The sequence below is a fragment of the Curcuma longa genome, chromosome 20 (genome assembly GCF_044706935.1).
Source record: "Curcuma longa cultivar G26 ecotype Majalengka, Jawa Barat chromosome 20, ITB_CL_G26_1.1, whole genome shotgun sequence".
Lineage (NCBI taxonomy): Eukaryota > Viridiplantae > Streptophyta > Magnoliopsida > Zingiberales > Zingiberaceae > Curcuma > Curcuma longa.
In genome coordinates, this window is record NC_133880.1 from 1,151,731 (window position 1) to 1,173,095 (window position 21,365).

The 21,365-nt window shown below is 37.2% G+C and overlaps 1 protein-coding gene and 2 pseudogenes across 1 annotated transcript; 1 reads left to right on the plus strand and 2 right to left on the minus strand.

Moving 5' to 3' along the window:
- LOC141813511 (fimbrin-4-like) overlaps positions 1-6,381 on the minus strand; it is a 6,770-nt pseudogene extending 389 nt beyond the window's left edge.
- Positions 6,382-10,273: 3,892 nt separating this feature from the next.
- LOC141813659 (chloroplast protein FOR GROWTH AND FERTILITY 2-like) lies at positions 10,274-13,904 on the plus strand. Its single transcript, XM_074701627.1, has 2 exons — positions 10,274-10,596; positions 12,903-13,904. The coding sequence occupies exons 1-2, from the start codon at positions 10,312-10,314 to the stop codon at positions 13,704-13,706; spliced, it is 1,089 nt and encodes a 362-aa protein (XP_074557728.1). The 5' UTR covers positions 10,274-10,311; the 3' UTR covers positions 13,707-13,904.
- Positions 13,905-14,193: 289 nt separating this feature from the next.
- Positions 14,194-16,425, minus strand: LOC141813513 (aspartyl protease family protein 1-like; annotated as a pseudogene).
- Positions 16,426-21,365: the final 4,940 nt, after the last annotated feature.

Here is a 21,365-nt window from a genome sequence, read left to right on the forward strand (position 1 = left end):
ATGTTGCCTGCAATAGCACTTCCTTCTCTGTCTGATGGAGCAGCAGGTTGTGTGGGAGAATCCTCAGGGGAGAGTTGGGAACATTGGAATTAGCCTCCGATCGTTGGGATTTTCAGCAGACTCCAGTACATGATGCTGGCAGTGAGAGTGAGAATCATTTTCTGGTTTACCTGTTACAATTCAATGGATGTAAATTGGATATGTTTTAGGGTATACAAAGAAAAAAAAAACTGAAGAAAATAATTGATCATCATCAATCTCTTTAATAACAATCTCTTTGATTTATACAACCTGTTTAATCCAAACCCAAAATCCACACTTTAATAAATGAGTCCTAATTTGCACATGATCCATTTATAAATGAGCTGACTAAATAGATCATAAGTCATAATGGATCATATCATATGATCTGTTGAATTAAATGAGTTAGGGCATGTGACACTATTCGTTTGAAATACAAACTATATCTATATGACCCAAACTTATTTAGCTCCACCCAAACCCGAACAATTGTGGGTCAGGTCGTGTAATAGGGTCGTGTCAACTTTTACCAACCCTACCAGCAACGTGTATCATTGAGAGAATCAAAATCTTGGTACTAAATTACCTCAATGATATCCTCAGGCAACAAAAAGACAGAGCAGCCAAGCTTTCGTGCAACACTGATGATATATGTGGCATTCAACTTCTTCTCTTCATCTACATCCAGTTTATGCAAATTGTAGGATTGTAAAGTAATTTATACAAAATAAAATTCATCCAGAAAAATATATATATAGAAATATAGTAACTAGATGAGTTTACCATTTTCCCCCTTTGTAACAACTTTCCAGTTTACAGCTCTCGGTTTCACAGCACTAAGGAGTTCTAGGAAAAATAATCCATTGGAAAAGTTTCTATCCTGCATAGTTGAAAACAGGAAAGGAAATATAAGCCTGAGGAATGCAATGCTGATAATGAATACTACTAGCTGGGTTAAACAACGACTTGGAAACCTTAAAACTATCCATCTGAGGAGTTCTGTTTGATCCTTCAACTTTGCCGTTGGCCCAGTTAAGAATATCAGCATCTGTTAGTTCTTTCCCTTGGGAGTGATATCGCAAGTTCTTCAGAAGTTTAAGAATATTGAACCGCATCAATTGCCACAAATAAGCTGAAAAACATGTGGATATGTCAATACTTATTTGATAGCAAATCTGGTTGCCATCTTTGAGATGATAAAAACAAATCATAACTGAACTGTTAATAAATCAGAAATACCACTATCTGAGAACAATTGTAAGATGAGACTAAATAATTTATTATCATATCATAGTGTTCAAAGATAACCAATAGTTTTTAAGATTAGATTTAAAGACTAGAGTTGGAGGTACAAGGGTGATGCTGATCATATAAAACCCTAGTTGAAGCAAAAACAAAAAACAAAATAGCGACAGGAATTTCAATAGTGATATAGTGCATAAAGTTTGATGGAGGAATAAGAACCATACAGCCAACCTCTAATTAACATAACTTAGTGATGTTAACTTTGGACAAACTAAATATCTAATTTCCCTATTTCTTCTTATTTTGCAATTTTCTATTTGTTGTTTTCCTGACTAAGGGACCATTAATACTATCAAATTTGCACAGTTAATATTGAGATTTTTCATCTTGTAAGTCAGAGATCAATTTCAGAAACATTCCTGTATTACAAACTTCAATATATTCTATGTAGGTCTTTGGCCTTTGCTCTCCAAAAAAAAGATTCTGTTTTTCCATGTTTAATAAAGACACCATATCCCAAATAAATTCGAGAAATTAACCTTCCAAAGTTGCACCAAATTCCATGATAAGATTAGTTATTTAGGTTTTGTATCTGAATATGACTTGCTTAATAAAATATGGAAAGCAATTCTGAAAGTGGATTTTCTTTAAAACAAATAAAAATATTATTAAAGGGAAAAAGGACATATGCAAAACATACTCAAACTGGAATGAACTTACAGAGAATGAGCTTCTTATTTCCTTGGACAATGTCATTACCAGCAACATTTACAAGCGAAAAGTTCAACTTTGTGCCAATCCTTACAACTTGATTGCAGTTTTCTACCTTTCTAAATGGCATCTTAATTGGGGGCTTACTTGCTTGCTTCCAGTTTACTGATCCAGGAGATACTTTGTCTAGTACTTCCAGAAGAACCCATCTGCAAAAATCATATCATCAAACACTTTCCAGATAAGAAAATTTATAATATCAAAATGATCTTACCCATTCCTGACATCCTCAAAAACATTATTAACATATGTAGCAATACCAAGACTATTTATCCATAATCTAAAAGCTCTCTCATCTCGAGAAACCTGGATATCATCTGGCATCATCTGAGACAAGGAGATTGGCTTAGCATCAGCGGATAGACCATTCCTGCAAGTCAAAAGCCATTAATGTAGCTAAGCAAGATGCATAACCTAAAAAGAACCTTAAAAGTACAGATCAAAGATTTTGGATATGAATTTTGATGTAGCTTCAATCTTTGCAAGTTAAATTCAAGGATTTAAAAACAATAAGGAAGAAACAGTTTTTTTTCATCCAAAGCTTCAATGGCCTACATGATCAATGTTTTACAACGTGAAAATGAATACACAACAGAGTCAAAAGTTGACAACAGTTACAAAGCAGCATTAATCATACTAGTTTTGAATATAACTGACTAAAAAATAAAAAATTCTAAAAAATTTAGTGTCCTAACTGACATCACTGCCTTTTTGAATAGATCGATTAACAGAAAATAACTGCAGAAAAGAAGTAAAGCTAGAAAAACATTCAGAGACTTGTTTCATAACCTACAGGCTACTACAAGATAATACATGTGAAAGGATAGAGATCATAAGCATGTTTAGGTCAGCTCTCTTAATTTATTCTTTGGACTAAAGAAGAAATTTACATGACTAAAATTGCTAAATTTTACTAGTAAATTAGACAATAGCGTATTTTGATTATTGCGACTTGGTTCATGGTTCTAATTAGAGCATCTAGATAACCAAGGATATATACATTTGTAGCAAAAGGACGGCTCAAAAGAATCAAGTCTCACTTCCTCAAAAAGTAGTGTGGAATTAGATTAGTGGGATCATGGGTTCCACTCCCAGAATCATGTTGAAAAATCATTAGAAATAGAAATCCAATACTAGAGACCCAATGCAGTTTCACATTAAACAGTTCTACCTTGAAATCAATGCAACAAAGACATGATTTTCATAAATAACTGATTTGGGTTTGTAGACATGACATTTATTTAGCTACTGAAATTATACTAGGATGACTGGTGAAAATGTTGAATTATACTTGATATATGTAGATGCTTAATGCCTAGCAGATCTTTTTTTAAACAACAAGGTGTTCATTGGAACATTAAAGCAGTTATTTCCTCTCAGAGCATATAGCAGGGAGATATGTGTAGGGTGCTATGGTGGTTGGTGTTAGAATAGTGCATATATACTAAGGCAAATACAAAATGCAGAAAGTACAGGATGATGAGGTGACACAGTTTAGTGAGCATAGATTTGGATTGTACAACTGCATGATCCTATGAGCAGAACTGACAATGTGACATGAATTGTCGGTTACCACCTATTTCCAATGGAATAGGAATTCTGAGTCAAGACATTGTTTAACCTTGAGATTGATGAGAATACAGAATAACTTCGGTAAGGACATGTGTACTTTAGAAGGTTGGTGGGTGGCTGGGAGATACAGGTGAGATTGAGACTTTCTCTTTCAATTTTATGTTTCTTGTTTTCATGTGGCTAACTATTTCTTAAAAATAGTTTTCCCTTATCAGTATATTTTTTTTGCTTGCCTTTTAGTTAAAAAAAAAAGATCTTTGGCAAACATAGGTAACATGAAATGAAGCTGCAAACGCTCACCTATGCTGGAATATTTGAGCAACAAATGCAAGATTCAGATTAGGAGAGCCTTCAACAATATCCTTTTCGCTCAAGTAGCGTTTGCAATCCAATTTCTCAGCTTGTTCAAGTACTTTTTTTGCCCTTTCATTAGGATCTTTAACATCTAAAATGTCTGTGTTGGCATGCTCAGGTGCAAGAGCTTTAAGAAGGTAAGCATATGCCTCACCATCCTGTATAGATGAAGTTCATGAGAATCTGAAAAACATTGCAGTTATATTATTAAAAAATTTAAGTATTGCAAAGGAAAATATAAAGTTGATCAGGTAAAGATGTCAGAGTTTTCATTGTGACCAAGAAAAGAGTTTTAACAACCAAAAAATCTTAAAAGTCATACAGTGCTGCACAATTTACAAATATTCTTATACACAACATACAGCCTGTTTTTTATTTATTGTGATGATCTATACCTTCACATCAGAAGAAAAATTTGACACAGTTTTCTTGTATCCTGCTTTCTTCAGATGAAAATTCATCCATTTTAGCAACAATTTCTCAGGTGATAAACTGACAAGTTCGTCAACATCCTGTAGTTGTAAACATTAATATAAACAGATGGTCAAGAGTTTAACCCAAATATCAATATAAATACTATTATATTAAAGTAAAAAAGTGTAGCTCATGACCTGACTATCATCTATCACCTCCAACAGTTGTGGTGTCTTCTTGAGATTGAGATCTGCTAGGAGTTGTATCTGAAAAATGATAATTGAGGAAACTAATATATCATGAATAATGATAGCTAATTAGTTTCCCTCGTGATGGAGAAAACTTACACAAAACTCTTGTAAGTACAAATAAATCTAAATCATTGATTACTAGCCTATCTTGTTTAGCAAATGAAAGCACTTCTAATGTACAACATAGAAATAGTAAATCCTGTTCCATACCTTTATAATTTGAGAAATCAACCCCAGAACCAAATGAGGCTGCAAAAAAAAAAAAAAATCAAGCACCTGAGTTTTCATTAAGGAAAACAAAAATGTTAATATGTAACAGAATTGATAATCTCCCACAAATAAATTAGAGCATTACAAAAAAGGAAACATGCATTGGGATTTCACATACAACTAGGAAAGATAGAAAGGAATTAATTACTTTATGATAGTTCCTCATTGCTTAGAATGTCTCATGTTCAAAAAGAACATCAAAAGCACATTCAAAGGTATATGTGAAAGCACACAGGGTTGAGAAACATTACTGTTTATGTAAGAAAAAAAGGAAAATAAGAACTAGCAGGGGTAAGATTAGTGCACATTACCCATGATTAAGGATTGATGATATGTATATTACATACAAAGAAGACTTAGCATGACCTACTAGAATGCTTTCAAATGATATTAACTGGCACAACATTTTTCACTTACCCGCCCTTCAACCAAGTCCTGTGTTCCAATATTGACAACTGTGCACCCAATAGCCTTTGCAGAGTTGAGGCAAAGAGTGTGGTTTTCATTCCGTTCCCAGGGATTGAGTGCTCTTTTTGTATTGATTGCCCTTTCATCTATAGTATTTGGTACCGCCACATTGATCAATTTACTATCCAAAACACAAAATGCAGAAAAATTAATATATTCAATTCAGTAACTTAGACAAAATACATACTATCCGTATTCAACACAATGTATGAAATGCAGCCACAATATACAATCTTGCCAGAGGTGAGGATGAACCAAATTTATTGATTTCTCTTCTTCTATCAGATTGAATATGGCAAATTAAATCAACAAAAACAGGACAAAGCTAGATAATGAACATTTTTTTGTATCATTACTGTAAGGTATAGGCAGTATACCATAGGAGAACACCATCTCTGACATGATCAAAAAGGTCATTAGTAGCAGGATCCAAAGGAAGATATTTCTTCAAAAATGAGTCTTCTCCAAGGTAACTATTGATATGAGCCACATAAGATGACTTTTCAGATTCGTTAATGGTATGCAAGAGTGTAGTAGTAGCTGCCTTCAAGAATGATGAAGAATTCTTTGCTTGACCTAATTTGGCTGCTGCTCGACTTAGTAGATCCAGATATGCCTGCACAATCATTTATAAAGCTGTACTAAGTCAAGCTTGAATAGCTAAGATAAGGAAACAGGCATCACCTTGAGGAAAGATTCGAAGTCTAGTTCCTGATTAGTTTCTGGGTAGGACTCACTTAACGTCTCTGCAATCCCTTGTTCGGTAACTAAATCTTTCAGGCCCTTCAGCTTTGCCATCAGTGGGGGCAAGTTTCCTACACTGACATGTCCTGTCTCCTTCTTTGCTGAAAGAAACTATACAACACAAACTAATCCGATAGCAGTTCTCAAATCAAAAGAAAAACAACTACAAAACGAATTAGCTTACCTTAGATTTAAGACCTCGTAGCTCCACTTGAGTGAACTGACTGTGGAGCCACGGATCAGAGATGATGACTCCGACGAAATTCGACATTTTTACTTGGAAATTCTTTCAGCACGTTATAAAGATTGCTCAATACTCAATTATCAGATGGAAATGCCTGTAGATGGCGAAAAGATCAGCTCATGAATCAAGACGTACGAAAATCTCAAACGTCTTCTCGCGTCACAATTCTCATCACAAAGTATCCAAAGATCCCAACTTCCTCCATTCCTGATCCTAATAAGAAGAATCGAATCGGAAAACAACATCATGCAAGGGACATGATGATTCGGAAAGGCGTCTAGGAAAAATCAAATCAAGAGGCTACATACCAACCTGCCGAAAAGTACAAAATCACATCTTTTTCACTCCTCCTGCACTTATTCTCATTGTCGATTGCTTCTTCGCCCTTCTCGTCGTCGCTGTTCGTGTTCTTGGCGATTGAATTTCCGAAAACGTGGGAGGAGAATGGCGAAGAGGCGGTGGGGGCACCACCGACCCTTGGAATCACCCGGCCGAAAGCTAAGAAAAGTTGTTGAACTGGAGCATTCCGTCTCTCACTCCTTTTTTGTCTTTACCGTGAATTATACCTTACTTGTTACTGGAGAAAGGCTGGCAGCGGGCCGTGGCCCACGTGTCAGGAGTCCGGATTTGTACCTACGCGGAATAACTACAAACTTCTACTAGAGAAATTGATATTTATAAATATATATTCATAAAAAATCTTCCTTATTTATCAAAAAAAAAAAATATATATATATAAAGTAAATCCTAAGGTTGATTTTTCAGTATATTGGAGTCATGAAATAAAAAAATGATTTTGTAAAATATTAATTAAAAATTTATTCTATAATTATTTTTACCCAGTTTTTATTTTATTAATTTGGAGTATTATATTTTTTCTAGTTCAACTTCCATAATTGTTATGTGGCATTTTTTTGTTTAATGATTATTGGTTTTAGGAAAAAATAAATTAATATTCATCTGGTATTCCAGTTTAATATTTTAGAAAATTTTATAAAGTTATAATATAATATAATATAATAATACTTTCTAATTCTACTGTGAGAAATAATTATCAGTTTAAAAATATATACTAAATTTATTGATTGGGATTAGAAATAGAAAAAAGGGAAAAAGAAATTGTAATAAGCTAAAAATTCAAAAGGTTCCCTTTTTATTAACATTGAAAAGGTTGATCCCATTTAAATAAAATAAAATAAAATATCAAAAGAATATTTTATCTTATTTTTTATCTCTTAGGATGCATTTAATTTATGTTATCATATATTAACCTTGGTTATATGATTATCAGGTAATCACATAAACAAGGTTATAGAGAATAAAATATAATTTAAAGTTGTTTGGTTCAATTTATTTATTTAAAGGAAATAAAATATAATAAAACATAACTAATTTAATATTTACTATATTACTTTTGATTCAAATAAATTAAATTAAATTAATAATAATAATAATAATAATAATAATAATAATAATAATGATAATAAATTGATAATATATCAAAAAATAAATATAATTTATTTATAATTTTTTAAAATTTAAAATAAATTTATATATTTTTAATAAAATAATTTATTAAAATAATTATTTTAATAAAATAATTTATTAAATTAATTATTATTATTTTTTCAAATTTAAAATAAATTTATATATATATAAAATAATTCATTAAAATAATTATTTAATAAAATAATTTATTAAATTAATAAATAAAAATTATTAATTTTATTTTAATAAAATAATTCATTAAAATAATTATTTTGAAAAATAATTATTTAAATAAAATAATTATTTTAATAAAATAATTCATTAAATTAATAACCATCATTTATTAATTTTATTTTTTAAAATTTAACATAAATTTATATATTTTTTAATAAAATAATTCATTAAAATAATTATTTTAATAAAATAATTTATTAAATTAATAAATATAATTCGTTAATTTTATTTTTTAAATTTTAAAATAATATATATTTAAAAAATAATTCATTAAAATAGTTAATTTAATAAAACAATTTATTAAATTAATAAATATAATTTGTTAAATTTATTTTAATAAAATAATTATTTTAATAAAATAATTTATTAAATTAATAAACATCATTTATTAATTTTATTTTTTAAAATTTTACATAAATTTATATATATTTTAATAAAATAATTCCTTAAAATAATAAGTATATTTTGTTAATTTAATTTTATAAAATTTAAAATAAATTATCTCTTTTAAATTTATATATTTTTAAATTAAAATTTATTTAATTAATTAACTTGATTTCAATTAAATTTCATAATACATTTCAATTTACTGAGTTTTAAAATTGAATGGTAATCATGAAAAATAATTCGTTAATCTCATAAATTGTAGAAAACCTTTTAGGCTGCCAAAGTAATCACATTCTCGGGTTATAACTCATTTGCTGATGTGACGGTGATATTGTTTTACTTGAGAATCGATCATAACCTGAACCAAATAAGGTTATGGTAGATAATTTTAAACAGATAACCAAGGTTATCAATGATAACCCTCAACCAAACGCCCCCTTAGAGTAGTTTAGGCACGCTATTAAAAAGAGTTACCCCTTGGAGTAGTCTAGGCAACTCTTTTATTAGCCACGACCCTCCTAGTAATTAAGCATACTCTTTCAAATAATTTAGGCATCCTTGGACTAGTTGATGGCTCTCTAATTACTTAACAAATTTCTTTAGGAAAGTCATCCTTTCGGAGATAATGACACACCGAAGTAGTTGGCTCACCCTCTTAGGTAAGTTGTGAGGGTTGGTGTAATTATTGCTTCAGTGATTGTATTCAACTAAAGTAGTTTAAGTTGTGTTTTTTTATATTACTGATATATATGCATGAAGTTTATACTTTATAGGAGTTTAGCAAAATGCAACTAATTAAACGTCCTTCTCTATTTTTTTTTTAAGAGAATTATATAGTCCCTGGGGCAATGGTGCAACGGTAGGACATCCGAGTTGTGACTTAGGAATCTGCAGTTCGATCCCCAGCTACGACGTATTTATAGGAATTTTCCTTCAAATGGGGAACACAATCAAAAGGATGCTGGGCATCTGGATTGACCGTCGTATGCGCTTCCCCGGGGCAATGGTGTCGCGGTAGGACATCCAGGTTGTCACCCAGGCACCTGCGGTTCAATCCCCAACTACGACGTATTTGTAGAAATTTTCTTCCAAATGGGAAGCGCAGTCAAAGGATGCTGGGCGTCTGAACTGGCCGCTGCGTGCACTTCCCGATTTACCCTAGTGGCCGGTGAAAAACTTCCGTGTGACTGGAGCGATCACCCCTAGAGATAATCAATGGGACTAACTGAGATTTATCATTTTTTTAAAAGAGAATTATTATTTTTTCGGGACATAATTGAATTGATTATGATAAAATAAAATTGTTGAAATTGATAAGGATTGAATCTCGATAAAACTGAGGCAATGTCTTTTTTTTTCATCGTTGTCAACGGTAGTTTTTTGATTTATTTTTTTATAGACGTGAAATTGATTATGTGAAATCGTTGAAATTGCAGATTAAGGAGAATTGCTAATAATAATTGATTAAAAACTAGGAAGTGGGTTGCTACTCACCGCCACACATGACCAATTCATGGTCAAAATCCAAGTTTACCTTAATACTTAGTCAAAGCCATGAGCCAAAGGACGGATCACATTGCGTTTGCCCGTGCTCCCATGCGGCAGCCAGAAAGCAAGTTTGCCATATGTGCTGCCACGTAAGCAGTCGCACAGGTCTACCGTGTGGCCGGTTGTGGGCAACTGCACACCGGCGATAGCAAGTCACGCCACATTGGAGTCGCGCACCACATGGCCAGTCAACCTCTCCAGTTCTAATTTATAAATATATATTTCCTTTATAGCAGTTGGGCGACTTCGGCTACTCTCCATCTTCTTCGGGCTTCCGCCTCAACCCTCTCTTCCTCGTCCATGGACAGGCTCATCTCCTCCTCCCCCTCCCCCTCCTCACGGGCGCCTCCTTCCCTGCGCCATCTCTCCAGGGATCGACCTAACCTTCCTCTTCGACCCCTCTCCGACCTAAAATTCGGGTCTTGGTTGACCCCACGTCGGCCTCTCAGAATCCAAGCCTCCTTTTCCGCAAGACCAGAAGGGCCGTCTCCTGGCCTCTCTAACGCCTCGGTAATTCCTACTTGTCGGCCGCAGGGGGAAGTTCGCGGAGGAGGAGCAAAATTGGGTGGGATTTCTGTCTCAAAGGTGAGATTTTTTTTTTAAAAAAAAAATTGGAATGGAGTTGGACTTGCTTGGAACAAGGTAACTCTGGAGAAGTTTGATTTTACCTGGAAAGTAAAATTTGTGCTGAAATTGTGTTTGTTATATGTTAGATATGAATCATAATTTATAGGCATTGTGGTTTGGTATCCGTCGGTGAGCCCTTTGTTGAAATTGTTCAACTTTATCATGTGGAAAAACTTTCTAAGGAAAAGTTAGGATGAATACTGTGGTTAGACTATTGGAGAATATCGCCATGCATTGGTGACCACTAAGAGATTTGGAACATCTGTTAGGGTTGCAAAATAACACTTAGTTTACTAAATGCTTGAATTGACATAGCTGCCATTTTCCATTTTTTTTAGATGAATCTACATTAGTGGGGCGCAAGAAGAGAGTATCTTTGGCGCTAGTGTTACATAGTTATAATATATGAGATGTATGAAAATAAATGGATTGAAAGAATAAATTAGATGACACCATTTTAAGACGAGGCAAAATTAAATGTAAGCTAATATAATTTTAGATGCCGATGCAATATATATACGACTTGGTTTGTTCCTGTAGTTTTATTGACTTTGTTCCCCCACTAATGTTGAACCATAGCGAAATGTGACTTGCTATCAAGAATCCATGACACTATGTTCCTAGATCAAATAATGTCCTTGTAAAACTTTCACATGGCACCTGTCTAGCTCTGCAAGTTATATGGCATGTAGCATTCTGATCTAGGTCACCACTTCTTCAATCTTATAGGTAAACTTAAGGAAAACTGACATTATGAGGATTTCTCTATAATTTCTTGCAAACTTTGTTTGATTTACAGCCATAATGCTGGAATTCTTCTAAACTACCTGCAGTACTTGATGAAGATAATCAGTTCAACATACATATTTATGGATTGTGTTGAGTTTAACTTCCTTGTAATTCCTCTCCATCACAAAATCTTGCTATACCAAACAACAGTGGCAGACTAATCAGAATGGTACCTGAAGAGTTGCACCAAATGGAAATACTAAATCATTTTTTGCTAATTTGACTATGCTTGGATCATTCTTCCTTGGTTTTAGGCGGCTTCATCATGACTAAGCGCATTACTTTCAAGCCAGCACTACTAATTGTAATGAGTAGTAGATGAATCTGATATGTCGTGAACTACCACACTAATTTATGTCGTGAACTACCACACTAATTTTCAAGCCATTTAATCACATAGAAATAACTCTGTATTAAGATTGGAGATCTAAAACATAGCTACATAGCTATTTGTGCACTATAGTATGTCTTGATAAGAAGTATCATCTTAAAATAATCTGTGAAGCATCTTTTTTGAATTTCTGATCTCAGGCGTGTATTAATGGTCTTGTTTCCCTCTTGAACCTCAACCGAATTCTCTCACTTCACATAGATCTCAGTATAATCTTGATTTCATAGAAGGCCGATCTGTTGTAGATTGGTATTTTATCCTGTTATTGACATCAATTAGATGCTTTTGACTATCATGTTTTACTACTATGCTATGTTTTCCTCGTGCTAAATACTTGTGCTCTCCTACATAAAATTAATGTTGTTGGTATCATCACAAGCTAGAAATTTTTTCTTTTGAATCTTTTCCCCTTTCTATATTCATCATGGTTATGCTCTTGTACCATGTGAAGAATTCTTGAATCCAAAGGTCTTGACTAGTGGTTTTACCTTGATCACAGAAATATTGATTCTCTTTAAAATTAGGTTTTCACAACTCAGACTTTAGTAAATAAGGTAGTGCATAAATGAAAAAAACAGAGCCATACAGAAATATATATATATATATAATATATATATATATATATATAAACCTTATTCTGAGTGTGTGTTTTTCTCAAAAAAAAATTGCACCCAAATTTGTCATTCTTCTACTTCTTTTCCCTAGTGTTTGTGTTTCACATATAGTTGAATAATCACGGAGTGCGGTATGAATTGCTAGGAGTCTTATTTTGGGATTTGAAAATTATTGGGAGAAGCGGTTTCAGACTTCTACAATTGCAAAATTACAAGGCTCCTCAAACTTGTGGTGCCCTGGAACTTAGTATGTGTATTCTTAATCTAAGACATCTCCATTGTATAATTCACATTGAACTCGTGTAAGCCAAGGCATAGCTTAACCTCGGTCTTCGCTCCATGATACTGCATGTATAATGCAAATAGGTCTGCATTATGTTTGATTTTAAGTTTCATGGGGACCTGTTATAGATGTGCTTGTCTTCTTAACATTGTTTTCTCACAGATTTTATCGATTGACAATTTTTCAGGTCGTACGCTCTGCTGTAATCGCCCTTTCTGTGATTCTACTTGCAGTACTCCATCCTTTTCTAACACAACCAGCATTTGCGACAATCCAGTCGGTCACCAAATCAGGCGGACACACCGTCAAAACTGAGTTATTAAACAGTGCTTGGACTGGCTTTTTTGCTGGTTGCCTGCACACATTATCCGGTCCCGACCATCTGGCTGCCTTAGCACCCTTATCCATTGGCAGATCAAAGATAGAGAGTGCTATCGTTGGAGCCCTTTGGGGTTGTGGCCATGATGCTGGTCAAGTGATTTTCGGCTTGCTGTTTCTTCTGCTCAAGGACCGTCTACACATCGAGATCATTCGCACTTGGGGAACTAGAGTCGTCGGTTTAACCCTGTTAGTGATAGGTTCTATGGGAATCAGAGAGGTTTCTGAGGTGCCCGCTCCCTATGTAGCCCTCGAGACCGGGGAGTGCATAGCTGAGCCATCAGTTGCTAGCTCTGTTGGGAAGAAAAAAATTGGATTTGCGACTTTTGCAACCGGCATTGTCCATGGTCTGCAGCCAGACGCGCTCATGATGGTCTTGCCCGCACTAGCACTTCCGTCACGCTTGGCTGGCGCAGCTTTTCTATGCATGTTTCTCGTCGGCACCGTGTTTGCGATGGGAAGCTATACAGTATTCATATGTTCATGCACGGAAGCACTGAAAGAAAGGGTGCCGAAGATCACGGAGAAACTGACATGGGCTGCTTCTCTTCTAGCTATATCCTTGGGGGTTGCTATCCTAACAAGTCCGTTCTTTGGCTTCAGTCTGTACTGAATTTTGCTAGCATTTCAAAATCTTAACACAGGAGCATATCCAAGAATCAGGTGTGACAGTAGTTACTAGCTTTCAGATCTTCAGCAAATATTGATTTTAATTTATTTAATGTAGCCTCAAGATTTCAACAGATGAAGTTATCTGTCTACACTACATGTGTATCAGTTTTTAGAAAATGAAATTATTGATGTCTCTCCATGGTGGTGTAGACAAATTCAAAATGGTCAAAATATTTTGTCTTTTAACATTAAACTGATTTGCAAATCAACTTAGGATGACACAAAATTGTATATTAAGTTGCAGTAGAATCGTTAATCAAAATATTATTTTTGTTTGAAAAATAAGATTCACTCGAGTAATATTGTATCATATTATTATGTCATTCGTGATATTATCATCCCTTTAGAGCTCTAGTGAATACCCACACTCTTGTATTACAAAAATTAAGAAAACTATGAAGACTTTTCATAATCAATATTACAAAAACAACATTGTTCATTTTTTTGAAAAAAAAATAATAATATAAAAACAAGGTAAGCAATCAAAGTATCCAACGTCCTTAGATGAGTGCCATTGCCACAAAGAAAAGTAGCATCGTTGAGAGCATGCTCCTCCCGGTACTCGAGAATGAACCATCACTGCCTTGGTTGGGTCTTGGATTTAGTAGGCTCGATGGTGAATTACCCACCGGTGAGGATGTCGGCGCCCGTGGCGATGATGGTGGTGGTGATGACTTTGCCGACGATGATGGTGGAGAAGAAGATGGTGAAAGAGTCGGTGAACCAATTCTCTTATAGCCTAATATTAAAAAATAATAAATCATAAGTCTTAATTATATATTTAAAGTCAACTACAAGCATAGAGTACATACTTATACTTACAATCAAAATTCTCCCAGCCTAAAATCATCCTTTCGCGATCGAACACGATGCGAAGGCCAGTAAAGAAATTCTCTACGTATATTGACAAATATAAGACACGAAACTAAATCGAGTTTTATTAATTGTTTTAAAGAAAAAAATTAGAAATTAATTACCTCCTATAATACTAAATGCATCAGATGTACTAAGCACTGCAAGGCAATAATAATAAGCAGCAGGAGCAGAAGATCGCTGCATGTCATGTATCATGTAATTAACATAATTAACTATTAATTATGCAGCAGCTAAATAATCAAAAATTTATCTACCTGGTCATTTATCAAAATAATAGGATCATGCACGGGAAAATTTCCTCCACCTGCTGTAACAAAAAGAGTGGTAGGAAGCCAAAAGGATGATTGATTTGGAGTACTGAATGAAATTAAAAACATCATCAAACACAAAGATATACAAATTAAAATTGTCCATAAGTATGGAATTTAATTATGAATCGAACTTACTTGAGATAATAGCAGTACTCAAAGCCAAGGGGCAGGTCCTGGCTGGGTGAGATCCTTCTTTCCCGTACTTGTGAATCGAACTTGATCCAAACCCGATGAACAAGATTTAGATCAATTGATTCAGATGAGGAGTTTAAAATTAAGGTGAAGATGGGTCTTACGTTTTTGGTAAAACTTGTGTATATTGGCTCGACCAAGTAGGTGAAGGAGGTGCCTGAGTCAATTATGGCTGTGAACGGCCTTGCAGTCGTAGTGTTCCCCACCATCGTTGTCGTTATGTTGATAGCATAGTAATGCCTATGTGGAAATTGGAAATTCGAAAGGTGATTGACTTGGAGTCGAGTCTAGTTGATGAGTTCGATTCGGATTGAGATTGGGTGCGTAGTACCTCCCTACGAGTGGAGTTTCTTGTTGTTGTGGGCTGCCTTTGTCGCCGAAATCGAGTCGACCCACATGGTCCACTGAGAAGCACATGGAGAATGAGTTCGCGATGAGTCCGTAGCTAGCCAAAGTATCTGGCACGGAGAGCGAGTTCATTGACACAGCCCAAAGAGCCCATTGAGCAAGGTACCGGTCTGGTTCATTCCGCACCCAAATACGACGGTCGCTTCTACGGAGCGAGGAGCTGCGCCCTCCGTCATCAAGTACAAGGTGTCGGAGACGAGCACTCCGGAAGTGGTGCTGCCGTCCACGTAAGACATGTTGTACGGGCAACTGGAGTTGCCCGGGAGGCTGCTGCTGCAGGGCACCGACTGGCTGGTCGACGAATTGCCGGGGCTGTAGGTGTTGAAGGTCACGTTTAAATAAGTGTCGTAGCTTGGGGCGCACTGCAAGCAGTCGCATGGCAGCCAGAAGAGATAACTGCCGGTGTCCAGCGCCACCAGGAACTCCTGCTTCGGTGTCCCTACCTCCAAAATTGCATAGTACAAACTGCAGTTCTTACACAGATTAAAATCTCTTATTTCAAAGAAGAGAAGGACGAGGGGGAAGAGGAAGTTATTACAATCCCAGTGTATCGTTGTTGGTTGTTACGTTTCCATAGGGGGAGAAGGCGAGCAGCTCGGCGGAGGAGTTGTCGGAGGACTCCAGAAAGCGCCCGTGAAGGCGGCGGTCGTGGTGGGCCAGCTCGGCGTAGAACTCGGCGGTGCCCTTCGCTGGCACATCCCCGCCGTCGCCGCGGCTCGCTGCCCACTCCTGCACGCGAGCGGAGAACTTGTGGTGCAACTCGAAGCTGATCGTGTCGGCCGCCGCTGACCGACAGCCCGCCAGCGCCGCTAGCACTGCGGAGGCGGCAGCGAGGAGGAGGAGGAGAGAATTTGAGACGGCGATGGGAGACATTACCGGCGTTGGATGAACGGAATCGAAGCTGCAGGGGGATTCAAATGAATAGATAGCGCAAGAGCATCCGACCGCTTAAATTTGTCTTTAGATCATTCTAATTTTTAAATCATTAAAAATGAATTTATTTTATTCCCATCGAAATATCAAATTTTATCATTTATTCCCCTCAACCTTACCGACCCACGTGGAATAGCCACAGAGTTTTCAATAGGCCGGAAAGCCGAATTACTTCAGGTGTTCTCCGACCTAGTCCGGTACAGAGAACGAGCTACCGAGCCCTCTCCGACCTAATCCGGAGAACGAGCTACCGAGCCCTCTCCTACTCAAAACGGTCCAGAGAACGAGCTACCGAGCCCTCTCTGACCTAATCCGGAGAACGAGCTACCGAGCCCTCTCCGATCTCATTCTTTAATCGATCAATCTGAATATGAACTTAAATCGTTGTCAACATCAAAACAACAATCAGGACAAAACTGCATCAACAGCATGCGCGCAGTCCAACCTAGGGGTATTTTCATAATTTAATTGACTTACCGGAATCGCATCCCCCAATTCTGATTTTTTCATCATCTTCCTCTCCGGGCACCGATTCTTGTAGTGGTTGCGTTTTTGACACTTGAAGCATTGGATGTGGTCCTTGTTTCTCCGAGCTCCTGGCATTGGTTGCTCCTTTGCCGCCGGTGGTGTCGTCCGAGTCTTACGAGTAGGACACTTATTTTTATAGTGCCCTCTCTCCCTGCATTTAAAACAGATAATATGCGATTTACGATGAACTTTTAAAAAATATACCTTTCTCCCCCTCCATCTTTGTCGTCTTTGCTCCCTTGGCGGTTAGTCCAATCAAGAGCGCGCCGGCTCTGATACCAATTGTAGGATTGCTGGAATACGCTAGAGGGGGGTGAATAGCGTGTTGTCGCTTTTTCTCGTTCGTTCGTTTCTAACAAAAATACTTGCAGTGGAATTAAATAGAGATGCAGGGACACGCGGATTTTACTTGATTCCTAATCCCCCAGGGTTAGTACGTCCAAGGTCTATACACGGGAGAAGCGCTCGTCCACTAGTGGTCTCCTTTCCGAACCTTGTTCGGAGGTGGAGAAACCCGTCTTACAGTCCAAAATAAACAACAATAAAGATAACAAGAAAGTAAGACAGTAAAAACAAAATCAAACTCTTGGTCGCCAATCTAGAAGTCCTGAGCGCCGCGCACTCCTCCTGGATCTTCCCCGGTTGCAAGAACTTGGCCTCGTTCGCGTTCAGAACCGCCACTAGATGAAGGAGACGGCTTGTCAATTGATATCTTTTTCATGCACGTTCACCTTCTTTTATAGCCTGCTCGAGTCGACTCGGGCCAATCTCAAGTCGACTCCACGTAAGCCCGATCCACTTTCTCCGCGGCTGACTTGGCCTTCAAGTCGACTCGAGTCCCTATTCAAGTCAACTCAAAGCTGACGTGGCATCTCTTGTTAGACTTGGCTTCCGCGACTCTTATCTGATGCTCAAGTCGACTCGACTTCCATCTCAAGTCGACTCCACCCACTCAAGTCGACTCGACTCCCTCAAGTCGACTTGAGTCACTTTGACTCAGGTTTAACCTGAGTTGACCTTGGACTTGGTTCAATTGTCTTTGTTTGCTTTACCTCTGTTTCTTCCATCTTGCTTCCAGTTCCTGATTCTTGCAAGACAAACATACAAACAAACAAAGAACCTAAACCTTTCCTTGCGGGTCTAACTTCGCCTTGTGGGTCTAACTTCAGATTTCTATCGAAATCCTGGGGTTAGTCTGACGCCTTCTGTTCCACTCTGGGAACGCACCCTTACCCACTCCACTCGGGAGAATTTGTGCCAACCATGTCCTCCTGACTTGTTGGACTTTTACTCGGCTCTATCCTCAGCCCCTAGGATTTATGCTGCGGCTCGGTCTCTTTGACCAGCCCAGACTTCTGCTGCGACTCGATCCTCCATATCAGCCCAGACTTCTGCTGCGACTCGGTCCTCCAGACCAGCCGAGACTTCTACTGTGATTCGGTCCTCCAGACCAACCCAAACTTCACCTGGTGCTTCGACTCTGCCAAGACTTCCACCTGATCCTCCAAACCAGGACTTCTCTTTGTCTAGCCTACAACTAGGACTTTCCCTTGCCTAGGTTCACTCACTAGGACTTCCCTTGTCCAATCGTCCAGATTAGGACTTCCACTGCCTAGTCTAACTGACTAGGACTTCTCGCTAGTCATCTGACTAGACTTCACTCACATCCAAACATCAGGTCCTGTTTGTATCAACCCTTGATCAAACTGACCAAACCTAGGTGTATTGTCAAACATCGAAACTCCAGGCAAGATCTAATGCTTCTTGCACTAACAGATTCTGATCCTATGATCAGAAGGAATGTCATACTACTCTCTATAGTAGTAGGTCATCACCTACCAAAATAGACCAAATGATATACTTCATACTAAGGAAGTGAAGTGTCCCCGGTGGCTATTGAAGATAGAGAAACACGAAGGGTAGAAAAGAAGGAAAACAATCGAGAATGAAGACTTACGGAGCTACAATTATCGTCGGACGCAAGAAGGAGAAGGAAATGTAAAGGAAGACGAAAACGATGAAGAGCTAGCGCGGATCGACCAATGCTTTTATAGAAAAATAGGGATGTTACATCCACTATATGGGTCATCGGATGGAATTAAAGGACAATGAGATTTTGTTCTAGTTGTCACATCGTATTGCCCGTTAAACAAAATCAACTTATAATTGCCTTCATTGATGGTTGAATCGGGGGACTTTTCAAATAACGTGAAATTTCAAAAATGGTCATTCGATGTTAAGACCAAGTAAGCAAGAGATTAGCAAGACCCTCCAATTTATGCCCACGTTAGCAAAGATCATTTTTTTAGTATCATTAAAACAGTATGGGATGCACGCACGCGACTCGAAGAAGATAACATAAGCTCGACCTTGTCACCGTCTTAAAGACACCAATAATAAGGTTGATAAGTGAGGCAGCATATGATTTGCATTTAAGATGATATCTTAGCCCCTTGTAAATAAAGACTCGGTCGGTAAGCTATTTCCCTTATCAGCTCATCAGAACAGGATAAAAACGACTCTAACGCAAGTCTAGTTAGTTGGACTATGCCTCTTTTGACTAAATTAATCAGGGAGGCTTGTGATACAATAGTGTCTCTAGGTCGGCACGTGGTTGTTGTTAGAACACCATGTTGTTGTAAAACAGGAAGAAGAAGAATCATTAAGAAAGATTAGATAATATTTGAGAGGAAGTTAATTGATAAACCTACACCCCTCAAGACTTGATGATAGCCACCCTTAAGGTCTAGGGTCTAACCTCTCATTCGCTAGCCACTAGGCATCAGGCACCGATCTCTTCATCGACCTCGAGTTTTGGTCTTGGCACTCGAGTCAACCTCGACCTCGACACTTACTCGACATCATGCACCGACCCCATCTCGGCCAGCCTCGTTTCAGTCTCGGCAACTCCTCGAATTCTAGTATCGACACTCACTTGGCATCACGCGCTGACCTCGACCTCGAGGTTAAGTCTCGACCGCGAGTTTCGGTCTCGGCATCATGTGTCAACCCCATCTTGACCTCGAGTTTCAGTCTTGGCACTCACTCAACATCACACGTTGACCCCATCTCAGTCTCAGAGTTCATTCTCGACACTCACTCGGCATCAACCCCATCTCGGCCTCAAGTCCCAACCTCAAAGCCTGCTTAATCGCAGGAGTCGATCTGCCTGCGCAATCAGAGGAGCCTAAGACTGTTTCTTCCAGAAATATAGGAAAATATCCCCAAAAGATGTTGACGATCAGAATACTTTTTAAAATTGAAATAGATATTTTAAAATATTTTCTAAATGAGCGTTAATATTTCAGAGATCAACTCTATAAAAGGTTGCACATACCTATGGGCACAGGTAAACACATATCAACTCTAATTTTTCTAAGTCATTAAACTCTTCCTCATGTAAAACCCTAACTTAAGCATCAGAGTGGTTTGCCGGACCTACCTCTAGCGCCATTCTAACTTCTGTTTTGAGTATTTTTCTGGTTCTTCATCTACTCTGGGGTAGCTATCTTTGAGAAGCATGCACGTCAACCATTTGTGAATCGGTGGCTTGATCATCCATGATGTATTGGCTGGAACAACGATAGAAATAAATTCCATCGCTAATTTAATGACGAAAATAAACTACCGTCGCTAAAGTAATACTAGAAGTCTAATATAGCGACGAAGATTTTAATTCCATCGTTATATTCAGGGACGGATGCAGGAAAAGGAGATGAGCTAGGCTTTGGGTGTGGAAGGGGTGGGCTAAGTAAAAAAAATTTTACAAAAAGAACCCATATGTAATAATCTAATAGTGAAAACTTTTTTACAAAAACTTTTTTACATTAGATAAAAAAATCTTTGGTGTAGACTAGAGCCTAGGATAGCCCTTGAGAAGATCCGCCCTGGCTATATTAGTGATGTATATATTTAATTTTGTCACTAATTCATCTTGATTTACCTCTTCACAGATGATCGTGAGATCGATCATGTGAAACTGTTGGAGTGACAGATTCCACTTTGCTGAAGTACTTATCAAATCTATCTTTGTTTTTTTTTCTTTCCATACAAACAAACCAACACTGAATCAAAAGTAAAATCAAATCTTACATAAACGATTAAAAAAGAATTCAACGTCTCCCTAATCAAGAGTTTCATTCCGTTCGTTGTATTATGTTCTTTTGCCGTTATAAAGTCAAAGAACATCGTCTCATAGCAATCCATGTTATTAATTGGAAATCTAACATGACACGAGGCGTTCTCAAGCCGAAGCACCCATTCCGTCCGTTCCACGTCCGCTCCAATGAACTAAAGTGTAGACAAATTCAAAATGTTTAGTCTTGTAACTTTAAATTGATTTGCAAATCAAC